This window comes from Kryptolebias marmoratus, linkage group LG24 (genome assembly GCF_001649575.2).
Source record: "Kryptolebias marmoratus isolate JLee-2015 linkage group LG24, ASM164957v2, whole genome shotgun sequence".
In the NCBI taxonomy this organism is placed as follows: Eukaryota; Metazoa; Chordata; class Actinopteri; order Cyprinodontiformes; family Rivulidae; genus Kryptolebias; species Kryptolebias marmoratus.
In genome coordinates this window covers 6,349,680-6,366,700 of record NC_051453.1, presented here as the reverse complement: position 1 = coordinate 6,366,700, position 17,021 = coordinate 6,349,680, and the positions used below count along the sequence as shown (strand labels likewise).

General features: G+C 40.7%; 1 protein-coding gene across 7 annotated transcripts in view; it reads left to right on the top strand.

Moving 5' to 3' along the window:
- Positions 1–16,050, top strand: part of arid3a (AT rich interactive domain 3A (BRIGHT-like)) — a 50,479-nt gene extending 34,429 nt beyond the window's left edge. For 6 of the 7 annotated variants that reach the window (XM_017413480.3, XM_017413481.3, XM_017413484.3 and 3 more), the window contains 6 exons: positions 2,364–2,436; positions 4,065–4,248; positions 4,693–4,940; positions 6,328–6,618; positions 7,674–7,763; positions 9,775–16,050. In XM_017413480.3, the coding sequence (XP_017268969.1) occupies positions 2,364–2,436; positions 4,065–4,248; positions 4,693–4,940; positions 6,328–6,618; positions 7,674–7,763; positions 9,775–9,938 (1,050 nt within the window). In that variant the 3' untranslated portion in view covers positions 9,939–16,050. The remainder of the gene's footprint in view (positions 1–2,363; positions 2,437–4,064; positions 4,249–4,692; positions 4,941–6,327; positions 6,619–7,673; positions 7,764–9,774) is intronic. The other variant, XM_017413485.3, reaches the window with a different exon arrangement.
- The last annotated feature ends 971 nt before the right edge of the window (positions 16,051–17,021 follow it).

Genomic DNA, 17,021 nt, shown 5'->3' with positions numbered 1-17,021 from the left:
AACGGGTAATTTCTAAGATTTATGGCACGGCACTTCACGAAATGCATGCATCCTGTAATTAAAACTCCCCCTTCGCCTCCAGCAGGCTTGTACATTAGCTGGCATCCCCCCACTGCAACGTCCACCTCAGCCCTGTTTGGTCTCACAGTCCCCACCCCTCTGACCACCCCCACCCCTTGACCACTAGATAATAAGATCCTACAGCGGCTTGGAGTCACTAATGAGGGCTTAATGCTGCTGTAAGGAGCAGTGTGTTAGTAAGAGGGCACTGCTGTCACCGCTGAGCGACGAGCCTTTCGTTTTCATTTTTATCTTTCAGAAAAATGCAGTTTATGGTGACGTGACGGCAGACCAGAATCAGCCACAGTTCAATAAAAGATCAATTATTACATGTCATTCAAAACTTAATTAGATTTCTTTGGGTGTTGCGTATTTATTACTCCAGCTGTATAATTATTTTCCCATACGTAAGTTAAATTAAACCAGATTCTCTGAATCATTTATGTGCTGTTTGTTTTTTAAGAAGTTATGCATCCTGAAGGTACTCATTGTAAATTATTAACTATATCAAATGGTGCAGTTTGAAAAAGTTTACTGCGGTGAAATGTGGGTACGCAATCAGTGTAAACAAAGCACTCGCTACAACAACCCCTCGGAAGCTTGTCTCCTGTGGTTGACCTACATTAGGCAGACCGTAGTCTGTGCAGGTAAACAAAGATGGCAGAACCAGACAGTCGCACAGTAGAAGAAGAAGATGTTTGGGTGGAAATAAACGAGTGAATCTGCAACATTAATTGTTAAATTAACTTCTTTTTTTCCACCGGTCTTTATGACATTCCAGTGAGGACATTTAACTGATTTTCTTTAACATCCCTTTTGGGAATCCTTCATTTTTTAGATTTTTTTTGTTTTGTTTTGTACAACATCTATGGAAAATGGCAGCCCCGAAGAGTGATTTCTCAGTTTGGAAATTGGCACATTCGCAGCAGCATAAATATAAAATCAATACGAGAATACTTACAATACACGTGAACTCACAACTTTATATTTAAAGATTGCGTATAAATAACACAGAAATTGTTTAATGCAAATTAAAAGAACTGCCAGTGACCGAGAGGGGAATAATCCACCATTATGCGTTCTGCCGTCATACAAAAGAAAAAGTTCTTGTCCGTTTTTATTCTCATGTCTGTGTTGAGGTGAGGTGGGTGATTTCCTGAAGTGATATCAGATGTTTTAGGCAGCGGCCTGCGTCACGAAGCTTAGCAGAGGCTCGCTTGCTAACTGCAGGCTTCTCTTATGGCTCTATAGTAATAATATGCTTGGGTTTTATTTTCTGTGGTTTTTGTGCGGTGGTGCTCAGTCGCACATTGTGTTTCGCAACCTGGTATTTTCAATAACACATCATGAAACTCTGTGACCTCACTCGGGCTCTGTGATGTTGTTGGTCCTGTTTATCAGGGCCGTAGATGTGATCCACTGTTGAAGGGTGAAGGCGGCGGCGGCGGCGCTCACGAGGGAGACTTAAGGTTTGCAATAAATGTGTCCTAAACAGAAAGATCTCCTTATCGCAGCCAATAGGGGCAGAAAAAAAAAAGGTTCAATGGCCCTACTGTACCACCGCCCACCCCCCGACCTCACCCGAGTGGGCGCCTCACTTTTACTGCTAACTTTCACTGAACTTTCCGGAGCCCGGGACCCCGCCTGCAGCTGGACCCACATCAGGTTCTCATCAAGCCGCACGCCTCCTCAGCATTTCTCCGTTTCCCTCGCTGTCATCTCCTCTCAGAAGGGATAAATGTCTCCTTTCACGTTTGACAAATATTTTCATTTTTCTTTATCGCCCGCCGCCAAACGCGAAGGCGATGTTTTTGCCTGCGTGTGTGTGTTAGTTTGTCTGTACCAGGACTTTAATGAAACTTTCATGTGCGTCTACAGCCAATTAACTTTCAGACTCAACCCAATTCAAGATGGCTGCCACAGCTAATTGTCCATATCCTACACTAAAATGGCTATAACTGGGTGACTTTTACAGATATTCAGCTAAAATTTGGAGTGGTAGTAGGTGACAGTCCTTTAAAACACGCACTCCAAGCACTGACAGCTAATGTTATTTTTAAGGTCTCATTTTTGCCTAAAACTCTGGCATTAACTTATTTGGTTACGACACATTTTGGTGCTGATTGTCATACCTAAAAGACTGGGACTGACGTCATTTTTTCATAAAAGATTCTTTGTGTATTGAAACCGTACACTCTGATCTCAGTAATCAAATGTTGTGTCCTAAAATATTTGTTTTTCTTCATCACTAAGGCAAACCTGATGCCTCTTTATTAACTTCCCTCCACCTTCTGTCTCCACAGCTCTATGAATTGGACGGGGACCCCAAGAGAAAAGAGTTTCTGGACGATCTCTTCAGCTTCATGCAGAAACGAGGTGCGTAGCAGCTGTCCACGTGGGAATCTTTTTAAACCCCTGAGCGCCGTCTTATTCTATCAAGAACGCCCTATCAGTTCCAGCTCTTATCTTGTTATGTTATATCTGCTCGATTTATCCCAGCCGGAGCCATCAGCCAGACTTAATAATTATATAAAGACAGGATGATCGCCCTCCCCCTTCTCTGGCTGACATCTAACACAGCACCATCTTCTCATCTTTCACTGGGATGGGTGGGGTCTTTATTCATGTCAGAGATGATTGCTTCATGGTGCCACAGCCACTCGTTCCCAGGCTGTAACTAGAAGCTGTATCAAAAACCTGGGCATGGACTGTAACGTCAAACGGACACATTTCTGAGCACGCTCGCCTCGGCCGCTCTTTCTTTATGAAGCGTTCGCCGAGCAGCCGTTTGAGACGACACCTTCGCAGAGGCCCTGTTGGTGTCACAGGTGGGCTCAGAGCCGGTGTTATCACATCGCTGCGGGGGGGGGGACATGTGGTCACAACTGAACAACCAGAACAAGCTTTTTACAGTGTTACCCACCACCAGTGGGTGGGTCTGTCGAGTCTGCTCTGGGAATCTCTGAGCGCCATCTGTAGGCTAAAGTCAGGATTATTTAAACTGAATAAATGTTACAATAAAGATATATATCTAAGTTTAGCATTATCTGTTGTTGCATTAAAGATAATGTATCAAACAGGTAATTTTTTAACGATAAAAACAACTTTTAAGATGTTAACAAGACAGTTTTTAATAATTAAAATTGATGCAAAAAAATTCCAGGTGTATGTTGAGATTTGCCTCAAACTTATTTTACATTTAATCATCCTGTTTTTAGTTACGTCGGCAAGAAAAATACATTATTTTACTTGGGAGAGAAAAACACTATTGAATAAGTTGTTTTAGTTTTATTAAGTACAATCTAATACTTTAAAAATGAATTATTATTACAGAGACAACATTTATTATTTCTTCTTAAAACAGAGTGTTATCGTAAGTTCTTGGTTTTATTTAATGCAACATCATTAAACTTTAATAAACCAGATATATTTAGCTTAAAGCCTGCAGATGCTCCAGTGTCTGTTTTTTTTGGGGGGGGGTACAGCCTTATTATCTGTATTTTAGTAGTTGTTTAATGTTTTAGTATTTCAAGCTCAACAATCTCACCTGTCGCCATGAAAGGTGGGCAGTCGTGTCATCGCCATCGCCTGTGTGTTTGCGTGGGTTTATCTGTATATCTGTTAGCAAAATATCTTGTAAAACCACTGAATGGATTTTAATAAATCTCTCAAAAAGTAACATTTGGATGTACGTCTACAACTGATTACCTTTTGGAGTCAACTTGATTCTGGATGGCCTTAGCTGACAGAAAACTAGCTTTAATTCAGTCATTTTTGGTGATATTGAGCTAAAATTAAGTGTGGTAGTAGCTGAGAGTCATCCCTGACACATACTCTGAACAGGCTGAAAAAAATCTTTGTTTCACATGATGCACGCCTTGTTTTGAATTCTTGACGGAAAGTCTGAACGTAAACTGCCACAACACTGTTTTCATTATTTTCTTGTGCTTATTTTTTGTTTGTTTTTTTGACGTTTCTCCTCTTTGTGTGTGTTGTTGCAAAAGGATCGCCCGTGAATCGTATTCCCATCATGGCCAAGCAGGTCCTGGATCTGTACATGCTCTACAAGCTCGTGACAGAAAAGGGCGGCCTGGTGGAGGTCATCAACAAGAAGCTGTGGAGGGAGATCACCAAGGGACTCAACCTGCCTACCTCAATCACCAGTGCAGCCTTCACCCTCCGCACTCAGTCAGTACAAACCAACACCTTTTCATCTCCCTTATCTGAAATTAAGCAAAGGTGGTTGTGTTTGTAGCTCAGAGCTGTTATCTGCTATCGACGCAAGTCAAGTTTTTATAACTTAAGGTAGCCTTAACTGTCGAAGCTTTAATCCTTTAATCCTTGTTCTGCTCGGTGTCTTTCTGCTAGTGATCGAATGTAAACAACTACTTTGTTTTTCAAATTGACTTGTGTGTGTTGATGTAATTTCCTGCAGTTGATTCAGGCTGTAGGATGTTCCCGCTCCCAGATAGGAAACGATCAGATCAGATCCCTAATCTCTCCTTACAGCAGGCTTGTCGGCACCTGGTTGGAGCTGAAATGGATTTCAGCTTCAGGCTGAAGCTAAACGCCCCCAGAAGCACTCGTCGTTTCTTTAAGAGCTTCTTATTTAAACAACTCTGTTGGTTTCAGATACATGAAGTATCTGTACCCGTATGAATGTGACAAGAGAGGTCTGAGCAACCCCAACGAGCTTCAGGCGGCCATCGACAGTAATCGACGGGAGGGCCGGCGACAAAGCTTTGGCAGCTCCCTCTTCACATACTCGCCCAACGGGACGCCCACCATGCTGTCCTCGCCAAAGGTCCCCACACCCAGTGTGGGCCTGACGGTGGGAACCAACGGAGCCTCGCTGACCTCCATCCAGAAGATCAAGAAAGGTGGGAAATATCCACAGCAGGAGGGCAGAAAGTACTGAATGATTCATTTGTTTTAATCTGACTCACTGCCTCAGATTTAAAATATTGAAAACAGACACAAGTGGGTTAACTTTAGCTGATCATTTGATCTTAAATTACATTGAAAAATTTGACCAAAAAATCATAAAAAACTAATTTTGCATTCAGCAGTTCATTATCACTCCAGGTAGTTCTTGGATGACGTCGGAGGACAGGCAGCTCCAACCTTTTTAAAAATCAAACCAGAAGATTAAACATGAGGAGAAACTAAACGGTCATTTAAGAGATAAGAGATTGAGTTTATTTGTTTCTTGTTGGAACTCTTTCACAAAAGTTTAAGAAACACAGCTGATGTGACTGGACAAAATGCTCCAGTTCTGTCTCATCAGTCTCAGAAACTTTGGTTCTTTTCTGTATGCATTTTGATGAAATCCAGTCTGGCTTTTTTTACGTGTTTCCGCCTTCCTGGGTCTTCTTCCATGGAACTCATTATGATTCAAAATGTAACAAAAAGGGGCGTACCTTGACCTTGGAGTTCAGCTTGAACGGTTTTTGTTGGTTTTCTTGGCTCTTCTTTTGGCATCCACACATCCTGATCAACCTGGGGTTGCATTTTCTCTTGCGTCCACATCCTGGGAGGTTGGCTGAAGTAAGCTGAATGGCTGAAGAAAAGCTTAAAGGAACCTGTGGTGCTAATTAAGGTCAAACACTTGACTATAATAAAAAGAATAAGAGTTTCTTTAAGGGTAGCAACAAATCTGTCCAGTCTTGTTTAGCATACCTTTGTAAAATAAACAACAAATCATTTATTTTCACTCTTTTATGGATTACTCTGTCACATGCTAAAGGCATGCGGATATATATGAGGTCATTTGTTCCCAAACCGTTCAACGTTTGACCCAGAAAATATCCGTGGGACACTCGTGACCCAAAATGTTTTTGGTTGAAGTCTTCTGGACAACTAAACGAGAGCATAATGATACCATTAACTGTACCAACAACCATTAGATTACTTCTCTCCTTAGATATAAACTATGTTTTTCATCTCTTGGAATAATTACTGTTATTAGCAGTCATTAAAAACAAAATGATAATATCTGTAGATCATATCAAAACCCCTAAGTTGATGTTTTATGACCCAAAATGGAGTCCAAAACCAGACTTTGGGAACCACTGCATTAGATAATTGCTTCTCAGTTAATCCATTTTAAAGGAAATGAAGCCTTGTTTCAAATGTCTGTAAATATCTGCTGTTGAACTGCTGCTTTGGTCGGGCGAGAAGAGATGTTCCTCTGTCCAAATAAAATACAGATCTGCTTGAGTTCACCTGACTTCAACTTTCCCCCCTTTTCTCTCTCTGTTTGGCCAGAAGAGGAGGGAGGCCAGCCGCTGCCGGGGATCGGCGTGGCCCGTCTGCCGGTGGGGCCCATCCCGAGTCACTCTGTGGCTGCCGTGCAGGCGGCAGCAGCCCAGGCAGCGATGGCGGCTCAGGTGGCAGCTCTGGAGCAGCTGAGGGACAAACTGGAGGCCGGGGAGCCGCCAGAGAAGAAAATGGCTCTGCCTGCCGAGGAGCACCAGCGGCTGCTGCAGAGAGCTCTGCAACACAACCTGCTGGCCATGACCGCGCAGATTCCCATGAACATCCGCATCAACAGCCAAGGTACTGAACCCGCAGCCGACTGTCTGAGACGTTCAGCTAAACCTGAAACAAACAAAGATATGAATAAAGTCTCCTCTGCTCTGTGCATTTAGAAAACTCTTCTTTAACTACTGCATCGTCTGAGTTTGCAAACATTTTGATTTCATAAGTTGATTTAGTTTATTATGTTATGTGAAGGTTGTTTTAAAACTTGTGTTGACCTTTCAGGCAAACAACTCTACTTCATTAAAGTAGGAATGATCTTTTTTTAATTTAATGCTGCCTTTATCTTTGTTACATTTAAGGAAGTTACTTATTTCCTTCCTTGTGGCAGTCAGGTTATAGAAGATGGAGGTATAAATTCAAAAGTTAAATACTTATTCAGTTTGCATTTATTAGAAATCCATCTGAAGTTCTTTAAAATCCTGCTCTGTGTCTGCGCTGCATTCAGCTTTACACCCAGTTAGTCTTTAAAAACGTTTCTATTATTACACGGTAAAATCAGCTGAAAGACAAAAATAAAAAAATCCCCATTGTGTTACTAAATTACAGCTGTGGTTGGCATCATTGTTAACTGCAGCTTTCATTTTTAGCTGTCTGATCTCTGGATTTCACACATCTTTCCCTCTTTGCAACAGTTACCATCTCAATACCTTTCTGTCATCTCACCACAAACCACAGCAGCCAGCAGTGAGGAAGAAACCCATTGCCGGCCTATATGTTGACCTGTTTAGCTTATAGAAGCAGCATGCATGCGTACATGTGTTTGTCTTTGTGGGGATTCTCTTCTGCAAGCAGCGGCTTTGATCTTATAGCAGGGTTTGTCTCGGTTACTGACTATCTGATGGAGCACGCAAACTGTTTCTCAGTAAGTGTTACAGGTGAATTCAGAGAAATGTTCTTTAGGAGATTTCTGAAAGAGATCTCGTACGAGACGTTTGTGCCATGGGAAGCCGCCGAGCGCCTTCTCACATTTGGTTTATGAGATTTTAAGAGAGACGTCAGATTCGGACTTGTTAAAACCAACAAAAAAAGGCACAACAAACAAAATTAAGAAACTGTTGTCTTCCTGACAGATGGCAGGCAAGACTCGGCTCTGAACCTCACCACTAACGGCACAAACAGCATCAGCATGTCAGTGGAGCTCAATGGAGTGGTGTACACCGGTGAGTACCCCTGTCATGTGGGACAGGATGTACAGCTCATCACTTCCTTCCTTTTTCATTAACACCCCCTCCACATATGATGTATATTTATTCAGGAGAAAAGCCTACTTTCTATTTCCTTTGCAAGATTTAGGCGTTCATTGAGATCCAAACGGATTTCGTGTTGGCATAATTTAGACGTTTGTTGCTTTTAACAACAAAGAAGCCAGCAGGCGTCGTTGCCAACACCACTTATATTTATATATTCATGCATTTTTATGAAATGCACATTTCTTTTAACAAATCTCCTTGTTTATCATTTATTTTCTGTCTGAAAATACGTTGTGGTTGCGTTGTGTTGACTTAGTGCAGACAAGGCATGAAGTTGACCACTCCTTTTTCTTTTGCATGAAGTTAAGGTCCAGTATACTTTAAGCAAATGAGCAGCTTTAACAACAAATACTCGCCACCTGTGGAAACTCCCGACGATCTAAAATGGGATTTCATCGCCACGCGATTTTATTCCTCACCTCAAACGCATTTCAGCGAGCTGTTTGTGTCATGTTAGCTTTTAATTCATGTCTCTTAGTGTTTAAAATGTTTTAGCAATGCTTAAACAAAGAAAATACAGATAAATGCCTCGTTAAAAATGACATTTCTACGTCCGCTGGTGAAAGAAGTGAAGCATTTAGAACAAAGATAATCATCAGTTCATGTGGAGCGCCATGAAATATGATCATGTATGATCAATTATTTATATTATTATATCATCATTAATAATATAGGATTGCTGGGATCCATATTATTATTAGTATCAGTTACTTTGTCAACATGTGGGATTTATAAAGAAAAAAAAAAAAAAAAAGTCATTCTAGTAATCATGAGAAGGAAGGAAATGAGTAATTATTAGTTTCTAAATAAGACTAAATTAGATTATGCTCCTTCCTGCTCCTTTTTGAAGATGTTAAGAACTTATTGACTCTTCATTTATTGGTTAATTTTTATTATTTTCTTTATATTTTTGTTGTGTTTATTTGTTGCAAATTGAAAGATGTTCAAAAAGCCTTATTAATCAATCAAAGCTGATCCTTCAAAGTTGAAGGAAGTCAGCGGTTTTGCTTAAAAATGGATTAAAATCTTGTTTTTTTATGAATTCCTCTTGTAAAATTTTATTCAGGTGTACAATTTTTAAACACAAAAATCTAAATGATGACAAAAAGGTGACAAAAAGGTGGAAATACTGTAAAATGTTTTGATCTGAAATTCAATTTACTGAACTTTATTTTGTTTTTATGTGCATTAAATGACAAAAAAATGATGATCAAATATCATGTAAATAGTTCTGATCAGAGTTGTGTGAATGAAATTTGACTTTTTCCGGACATAAATTTAAACATTTTAATGACATTTTGTGATATGAAATCTACTCATTTTTGTTTTGTTTTTATGTGAATACAAGGATAAAAACATAACAAACATATATGTGAATATTTGTTCAGAGTTTAGAGCATTACAAAAAGAATTACAATTATTATAATAAAAAAGAACTAAAACGTGTTTTGAATCCATTGTTTTCTATAAGTCGTGTGAATGTGACGTGGCACATTAAATCATTAAATCCATTACTTTTATAAATTATCATTACTGCCTGTGATGTTGTCTGACTATAACAAAGCCAAACTATTTTGTCAGGATATGATAGTTTCTTTAAATTACCACAGATTTCCATTTAGTGACCATAAATTCCCACGACTCACATGGAAAGTTTCCAACCTGGAACATTTCCAAAAATCTGCAGCTTCTCATAAATGAAAATTTTCTACCTCTTTGTAACCCTAATTGTCTCTGACTTCTGGTCAAAACTAGCTGAAAATGACTTATTTATGGGTAAAAATGCAAAATATTTAAAATCTCTTGCTTCCTGTTTGTTTGCTTAGTTAATCTGAGTTTATGTTGTATTTATTCTTTTAAAATAGCTCGCTGTATTCCAACATTCATTGTTTTTTTTTTTTTTGGTTTTTTGTCTGTCTAGGTGTTCTTTTTGCTCAGGCAGCAGCAGGGTTGGCCTCGTCTGGAGCGTCTGCGTCGTCCCTCTCCAACAAACCCGTCAGCGGTCGCGCCGCTCCTCCTCCGCCGCCGCCGCAGCAGCAGCAGCAGAACACACCTACCTCAACCTCCAGCAATCCGTTGTCTTAACAAACTCCCACCAGTTCCACTTTTCTTTTTTTGTTTTGTTTTGTTTTTGAATTACCACGCTAAGAAAAAAAAAAAAAAGCCAAAAAGCAACCTTATTTTCTACATCATCAATGCCAAAAAAAGAAAAACAAACAAACAATAAAAACAAAGAAGAGAAGAACCGTCATCAGTACAGAAACTGAAACTCAGCTCACTTGAAGTACACTATCTCAGGTTTTCTCTCACAAACTCATCTCTTTTTGTTCTTCATCGCCAAAAGAAATATCCCAACTGAGAGCCAGTATATGCTAAACTTCTCATTATGCACAACCTGTGAATTATTTATTTCTGCATAAATGTACAGATTATTGGAGAACAACAGAGAAGGTAATAACTAGGAAGGCTAAAGCGTTGTTTACACCCACAAACACAGCTACTGACTGACAATGATGTTATATCCTCCGGAGGAGAGATCTGTTTTTATTTTAACCTTTCATTGTCATTATTCTCTTTATTTTGTGTTTTATCTTTGAAATCTTTAACAACCTTTTCACTGCGGAAAAAAAAAAAATATATATTTAGAATTCTTTAAAAAAACAAAGTAAGAAGTATGAATATTCTCTATTTTTAATCAGAAAAGCTTTAAAAGGTATCTGTTTTTTGTTTTGTTTCGTTTCGTTTTTTCCTTCAGGGCATATAACAATGTATGGTCGTGACCTCATTTTGTGTAAAAACCAGATAACCTTATTCACATGGCAGCCGTTGTGGATTTCTGTGTGAGAGAACAAGTTTTAAGTGCAGGTTTTTGGCTCTGGTTTTGAGATATGCGTCTTGTTTTTGTTGCAGGGTCTGAATCTGAAGGATGTTTTATTTTTGTTTTTATTTTTTGGATGGATTCTGGATCCCGGTCAGACTCAAAGTGGCAGGTTTTCTGTACAGATCTGTTTGTTTTGCTGTGTTTGTTCTTCCAGAAAACATTTGGCTGGTTTGAATCTGAAATCGGCTCCTGTTTGTTGAACACGACGCCAGTTTGAGGCACGTCTCAGGTGTCTCCTGGCTTCCCACTGTCGCTTTTTACACTGGACGGAGCGAGGCTTTCCACCTTTTTCTCTGCAGAACATGTTATTATTGCTGCATTAAAGGGATAGTTCAGATCTTTTTGAAGTGGAGGATTTGAACGGGCTCAGTTTGGAGAAATCAAGTTTAATTCGGCCTCGCAAAGGTTTCAGGGGCTGTCCACACGGAGACGGTTTTTGTGAATACGCAGAAGTTTTTTAGTGTTTCTTGAAACGCCACCTTTACGTTTATGTGTACACGGCCAAAGCGCAACCTTTTGAAAATGATGTCATAGCCCCGACCTCTAATCAAATCTACGATCTGAGGCCGCCCTCTTCTTCTTCTTCTTCTTCTTCTTCTTCTTGTGTTTACATTTCACACCCAGCGTGGAAGCTTTACGCACACACGCCACACCTCATTTCCTGTTTCCGGTGTATTTTCAGTAGCTACTACAGCGTTTTGGGTCATTTTCTTTCAGTGTTTCCGTGTGGTTGAAGGCATTTCTAGAAACGCTTCAATGTTTATCGGGATATTTTTAGGAACGACAGAAAGATTGTTTTGGAAAACTTGCGTTTCCATGTGGACGTAGCCTTATAGTGGTTCATTCAAACTCTGCTTTATTAGCATTTCTGTCACAGTAAACAGGCAACTTTTCGGTCTGGTCTGAATTAAACTCTGTTTCTCCAAACTGAGGCCGTTCAAATGATCTGAAGCATCGCTTTAAGGTCAGATTCATACATCTGTTTGTGGATGAAGGTCTTTCAATCAGAAGTGAAGTGATTTCCTGTTTTAAGTTCACAGGATTTTTGTGTCTCCACTACAGACCTGTTGTAGTTTTTATTTGCGAAAGCTCACATGGACAATCAGGTGTCAGGAGGCGCGTTCAGGGCCTCAGAAGAAGCCCGACGCGTGTCTCAGATCATCTCTGACAATCTGTAATCTGGATTACAGGCGCTATCGTTCGTTTTATTTGTGTTCGTGCTTCTCCTGATCCAAGTGCTTCTTATCCTGTGCTGGTTGGTGGACAGGGTCGCCTGTGGAGGATATAGCAGACAGTGTTGTTTGTGATTTTTCAAATTGTTCAGCTGTGGCTTTAATGAGCCCTTTGAGCTGAGAGGTAATCGTAGCTCTGGCTTTCTGTTTCATGTCTTTGGTTCAAACTCATCTTGATTTATGACAGAAGTAGCAGCGTCTCTTGAGTGTCGAAGTAGATCAGTCATTTGGCATTTTGAACTTTAACCCGTGTTACCTCTCTGGACTGGTGGCTGTTAAATATTGTTACTCGCCCCCCCTCTGTTACCCCTTTCCCCTCCCCTCCTCGACCCCACAGCTGTGCCAAACAGCCTCGTCCCTGCTGACGCCAGGAAGTAAATCAGGCTTTGTATGTGGGTTCTGCTCTGAGGCCTTTAATGCAGCGTGAGGCGACCGGAGAGCGAGCAGTACCTCCGCCTAATCGCTTCTCACTGTTCAGTCAAATATCACCTGATGGCCGTCGCAGCTTTGATTCCGAGCTCGCTTCTCGGTGGGAAATCGCCACCAGCTGCTTCACAAACACTGGTCACTTTGAAAAACACTTTTCAAACTCAATAAAGAGGCACGCCGCCGTCAGAATGCTATTTTTTTATGTGAAACAGTAAAGAGGCTTAGATGGTGGATCTGCAAAGGCTTCGTTGTTTAACTTTGAGTAGTTGGTTCTTCAATGTTTTAACATTTTAAAAGGTTTCAACTTTTAAAAGTGAATCGACTAAAGATATCAGGGTAGCCGTCAAAATATGGTACTTACCGAGTCGTGTTATTTATTGCTACTCTGACTCAATAGCTGATTTACTTACCCCGTATTTGCAGGGATGTATTATCCATTTCTACCCTGACTCATTAGCTGATTCACTTCGAAGTACCCGGTACTAACTTTGTGCATATTTGTACTTACCGGGCACATGCTGGGTACTTGCTGAGTATGTATCGGGTATATGCTGGGTACGTACTGGCCTGCTTTCTTACTGCTGTTACGCTCTGATTTGGACAAACGTAAAGAAAAAGAAAAGTTCGTCCACATGGACACAACCTCGCTGCTCTTCTTCCGCTCAGTTGTGCAAAAGTAGGGTTTCTAAGTTAATATTTAATTGAATTTATTCTGACTTTGTGCTGTAAACGTTGCTTAACCACAGGAATTGTACAGGCTGCAGAAGCGTAACGCCGTCCATCTTAGACTGCTTTATCTGGAGTTTCATTTTCACTCCATCGTTGTTTAATCTTTAGTGTGTTATTTATATTGTTAGCATCGAAAATAGACTTAATCTGCTTGCTCTGGCTTGCTTGAGCACGCTGCAGTTTTGTTTTTTTGCCTGCGTGATCTAATTCTGAATTTAAAGTTTATTTAACCGTTTTGTTTGACAATTAATGGTTCGGTGCTTTGTGCTGTGTTCCTGTGAAGGCCTGAACTGAAACAGCATGGGGGTGAAATCCATTTGGTAGCGTGTTTTGTGCCTCCAGAATGGTGTCTGATAGAAGCCTCTCCTTGAGTTGCAGGTGTCACTGCTGACGGTAATGGTTGACAATCAGCTGAATCTTTGAGGGGGGGAGGCTGGCTGGAGAAAACTAAATCCAATCAATCCAGAGCTAAAGGACCAACATTGCTTTTTCTGATTTGACCCTCTGACCTTTTCAGCCCCCAAGGCAACATTTAAGCACCTGCCCCCCCCTCCTCTCCTTTCAGTCGATCCATGTTTATTGTATATCCATTGACTGCTTCGGTGAGATATTTGCATTTGAACAGCGGAGGTACTGCAGCCCTTCTGTCTCTCCTCTCTGCACAGCGGTATTTTCAGGGAAAGGCTGTTTTTAATTGCGTGGTAGCGACAATCAGGAGACATTAAGGCAACACTGTATACCTCAAAACGCTCTCGACGCCCCCCCCCCACCCCTTCGACCACAACCAAGCCCCCGTTTCTACCTCAAGAACTTAAAGCTTTAGCAGACGGCTTCTCGTCAGCCACAACAGAGAATCCTACGTTCACGCAGAAAGAAACCTCATCAAAATGTCGTCGATGCAGGTTCACAAAGACCAATAAAGAGATTGTAATAACCACAGACAATCAGATATCACCTTAAATGAGGCTCTCACCTTTAATCAATAAAACCCTTTCAGTTCAAGCAAAGAGACTCAGTTTGAGCCTCAACCAGTGTGGAAAGAGCGCCCCTCGGTGGAAGGCTTTAATATGATGCACAATCTGTTCAAGGAGGGCGAGAGTTATTTAAATATCACATTTACCTCAATAACAAGAATAATAAAAAGAATACATTCTCTGAGTGTATCCTCATATTCTTTTAGTGTTTCAGGGGTTTGATGTTTGCCGGGGCGTCCAAGCCTCGAAGTTGGCGTTCAGGTGGACGAGAAACACTAAAACTCAACGAAGCAAACTCTTATAGAGTCAGTAGCTGTTCGAGGCAATCAGATAAAGGAGTGACAGCATATCGGTCAGTAATCGGGCGTCCTGTCTTGCTGTAGCTGTGATCAAGCAGGCGCCTCTTCAGAAGTTTTTAAAGTAGCAGTGAGATTTATCAGTCTTACCTGAGTAGCATCCGAAACCCAAGCTCATTCTAGGTTTTCAAGGAGAAGGTGGTTTTCAAGCTGGTGTTCTTTTTGTCTTTTTGTTTTTTCAGAAATCTGCATTTTTGTTTGGTATCTTTCATCGTGTCAGAGTTGAACTGCTGAAGTCCGCTCCTTTGACGTGTTGCACACACTCGCTTATCCTGAAGTGAAATTTCCCGCCCGTTTTAACAATGTCAGCACAAACCACCGGTCTCCCGCCGGGACTGGCTTCATAAGAACATCATTAGGTTTTTTTTTTTGTAACATGTTGCTGCTTCTTCTCATCCCACCCCAGCTGTAGATAAAAGTAAAGCTTCTAGAAATCCTTTCTAGGTCCAAAGCATCTTGCATGGAGAATTAACCGTGTTCCCACGTGCTGCTGATTTCGGCTGGAAGGTTTTACGGGTTGATGTGCGTGTGGGTTCAGGGCTTTCGACTGGACTCTTCTCACTGATTTCGCCTCCATCAGGTGGACTGTGCGCAGGGAAAAATAATAATGAAAAAATAACAAGATGCCTTCTGCTGTGACAATTGTATGAATTAACCTGTATTTCTAAGATTCATTAAATAGATTATGTCTGAAATAAGGCTTTTTAGGGCTATGGATTATATTGTGTTTATATTGTTTGTTGTTTTGCTTTTTCTTTGCTTTTATTGGCATGCTTTTAGCAACTGAGGCACACAGAGATTACTTTTAGAGCAGTTTTATGAATACAGCAATGATGATGATAATGTGATTATTTTAGGGAAGTGTGTGTGAGTGTGTGAGTTTGTGTGTGTGTGTGTGTGAGGGATTTTTAGGTGTCTCTGAGCGTCTTCAGAACGGAAACAAAGCGTGTCTATTGTGTCTTACAACTTCTCAGGAAAATCTACCTCTACCTCCAGTTTGATGCATTTGACCCAGTGTTGGCTCGAGTCGCCGTTCAGTGGGAGGAGGGCGCGGCGGCGAGCGTTGGCGACCTCAGCTCATGCCGTCGCCAGATCAGAGACGAGTTGTTGAGCTGGGAAATTATCTTCTCGCCGCACCTTTTGGATTAATTTCAAACATCCGGACGCCTCCCACCTGTGTCCTCCTCTTGTCGTCGTTACACATCTGTAACATTTTCCACTGTTTGGTTTCTTCAAGCACCAACAGCAGGGAACCTCGACAGCTAACTACTACTAGTACTGCAACGAGTACTGCTTCCTGTACCACTGTTAGTTTGGCAAGTCCTGTCTGCTCTCTTAATGTGTGCTTTTTCTCCCCTCCATCCTTTTTTTCTATAAATGATTAAAGTTTTGATGAATGGGATGTTTCTCGGTAACCGCTGCAACAGTGAAGTGGCATCGAGCAATGCAATTGTTTTGTTGTTGTTTTCCTTTCTTTCTTTCTTTTTTTTTAAAAAAAAGGGTGAAGAGTAACTCTTGCCTATTTACTCTGTGTTTGTGTGAATACTTTTATTTTGGATCTGAAAATTAATAAAATATCACCATTCTTAAATGTCACACAGCTTTGGAGATTATTTATTCTCTTAAATCCTAACAAAGGGATGTTTGCATATTTATAACCTGTTTGTGGAGACATGTTTTTCTTATGGACTCATGCATCCAAAAACTCATTCTTTGAAGGAATGCATATCGCCCGCCGCCATTCATCCCACATTACCTTTTAGCTCAATATCTGTAAAACTGAGTCATAGCCTTTTTGTGTTTCTGTTGTTTAGCTTTGGCAGCCATCTTGAATTGGGTTGACTCCAAAATGATTACTTTCTGCAAGTTTTTCATTAAAACAACAAGTGCAAAAACGTGAAAACTCTTCGACGGCAGGCGCTAAAAGGGCAACAAATTCAATGTTAAATAACCTTATATTGCTTTACAAAGCTAAGATTTCAGGAAGATATTCACTTATTAGTTTATGTTAGCGAAGATGAATGCAAAGGCCACATCATTAACTCATTAATTCATCCAGTGTCTGTGGGGGTTTCCCATCCTGAGAGAAACCTTTTCCATCAGAACAAAGATGTTTCAGTTTAGGATGAAGCGATCAAGCAGAACAACTTTGTATTGACTAGCAGGGATTCTTCCCAAACCAATAAAATGCCTGTTAGAGCGTTACCGAGCCACCTGATCCCCCACAGAGGTCAAGAGTTCACTGTTTTTTTTCTCAGTGTGTCATTCATCTACGCGGTCAAAACCATGGATGTACCTGTATCCACAAGTAAAGGAACGGTGAAATTTGTTCCACTTCCAGGGATTGCAGTGTATTTTACATCCATTTTCTGTACCTGCTTTTTCCTGTTTAGGCTCAGAGGGGTGGACGGGCTGCTGTCCGTCACAGAGGAGACATTATTCAGTTATTATTCAGGGGTCGATAAGTAGAAGATGTATAACAAGAGTGAGGAAAAACCTTTTTGACATTCCTCAGAATCTTAAAGGTTGGCTTGAGAGCATTTATATGTCAAAAAAATTCAGCTTGT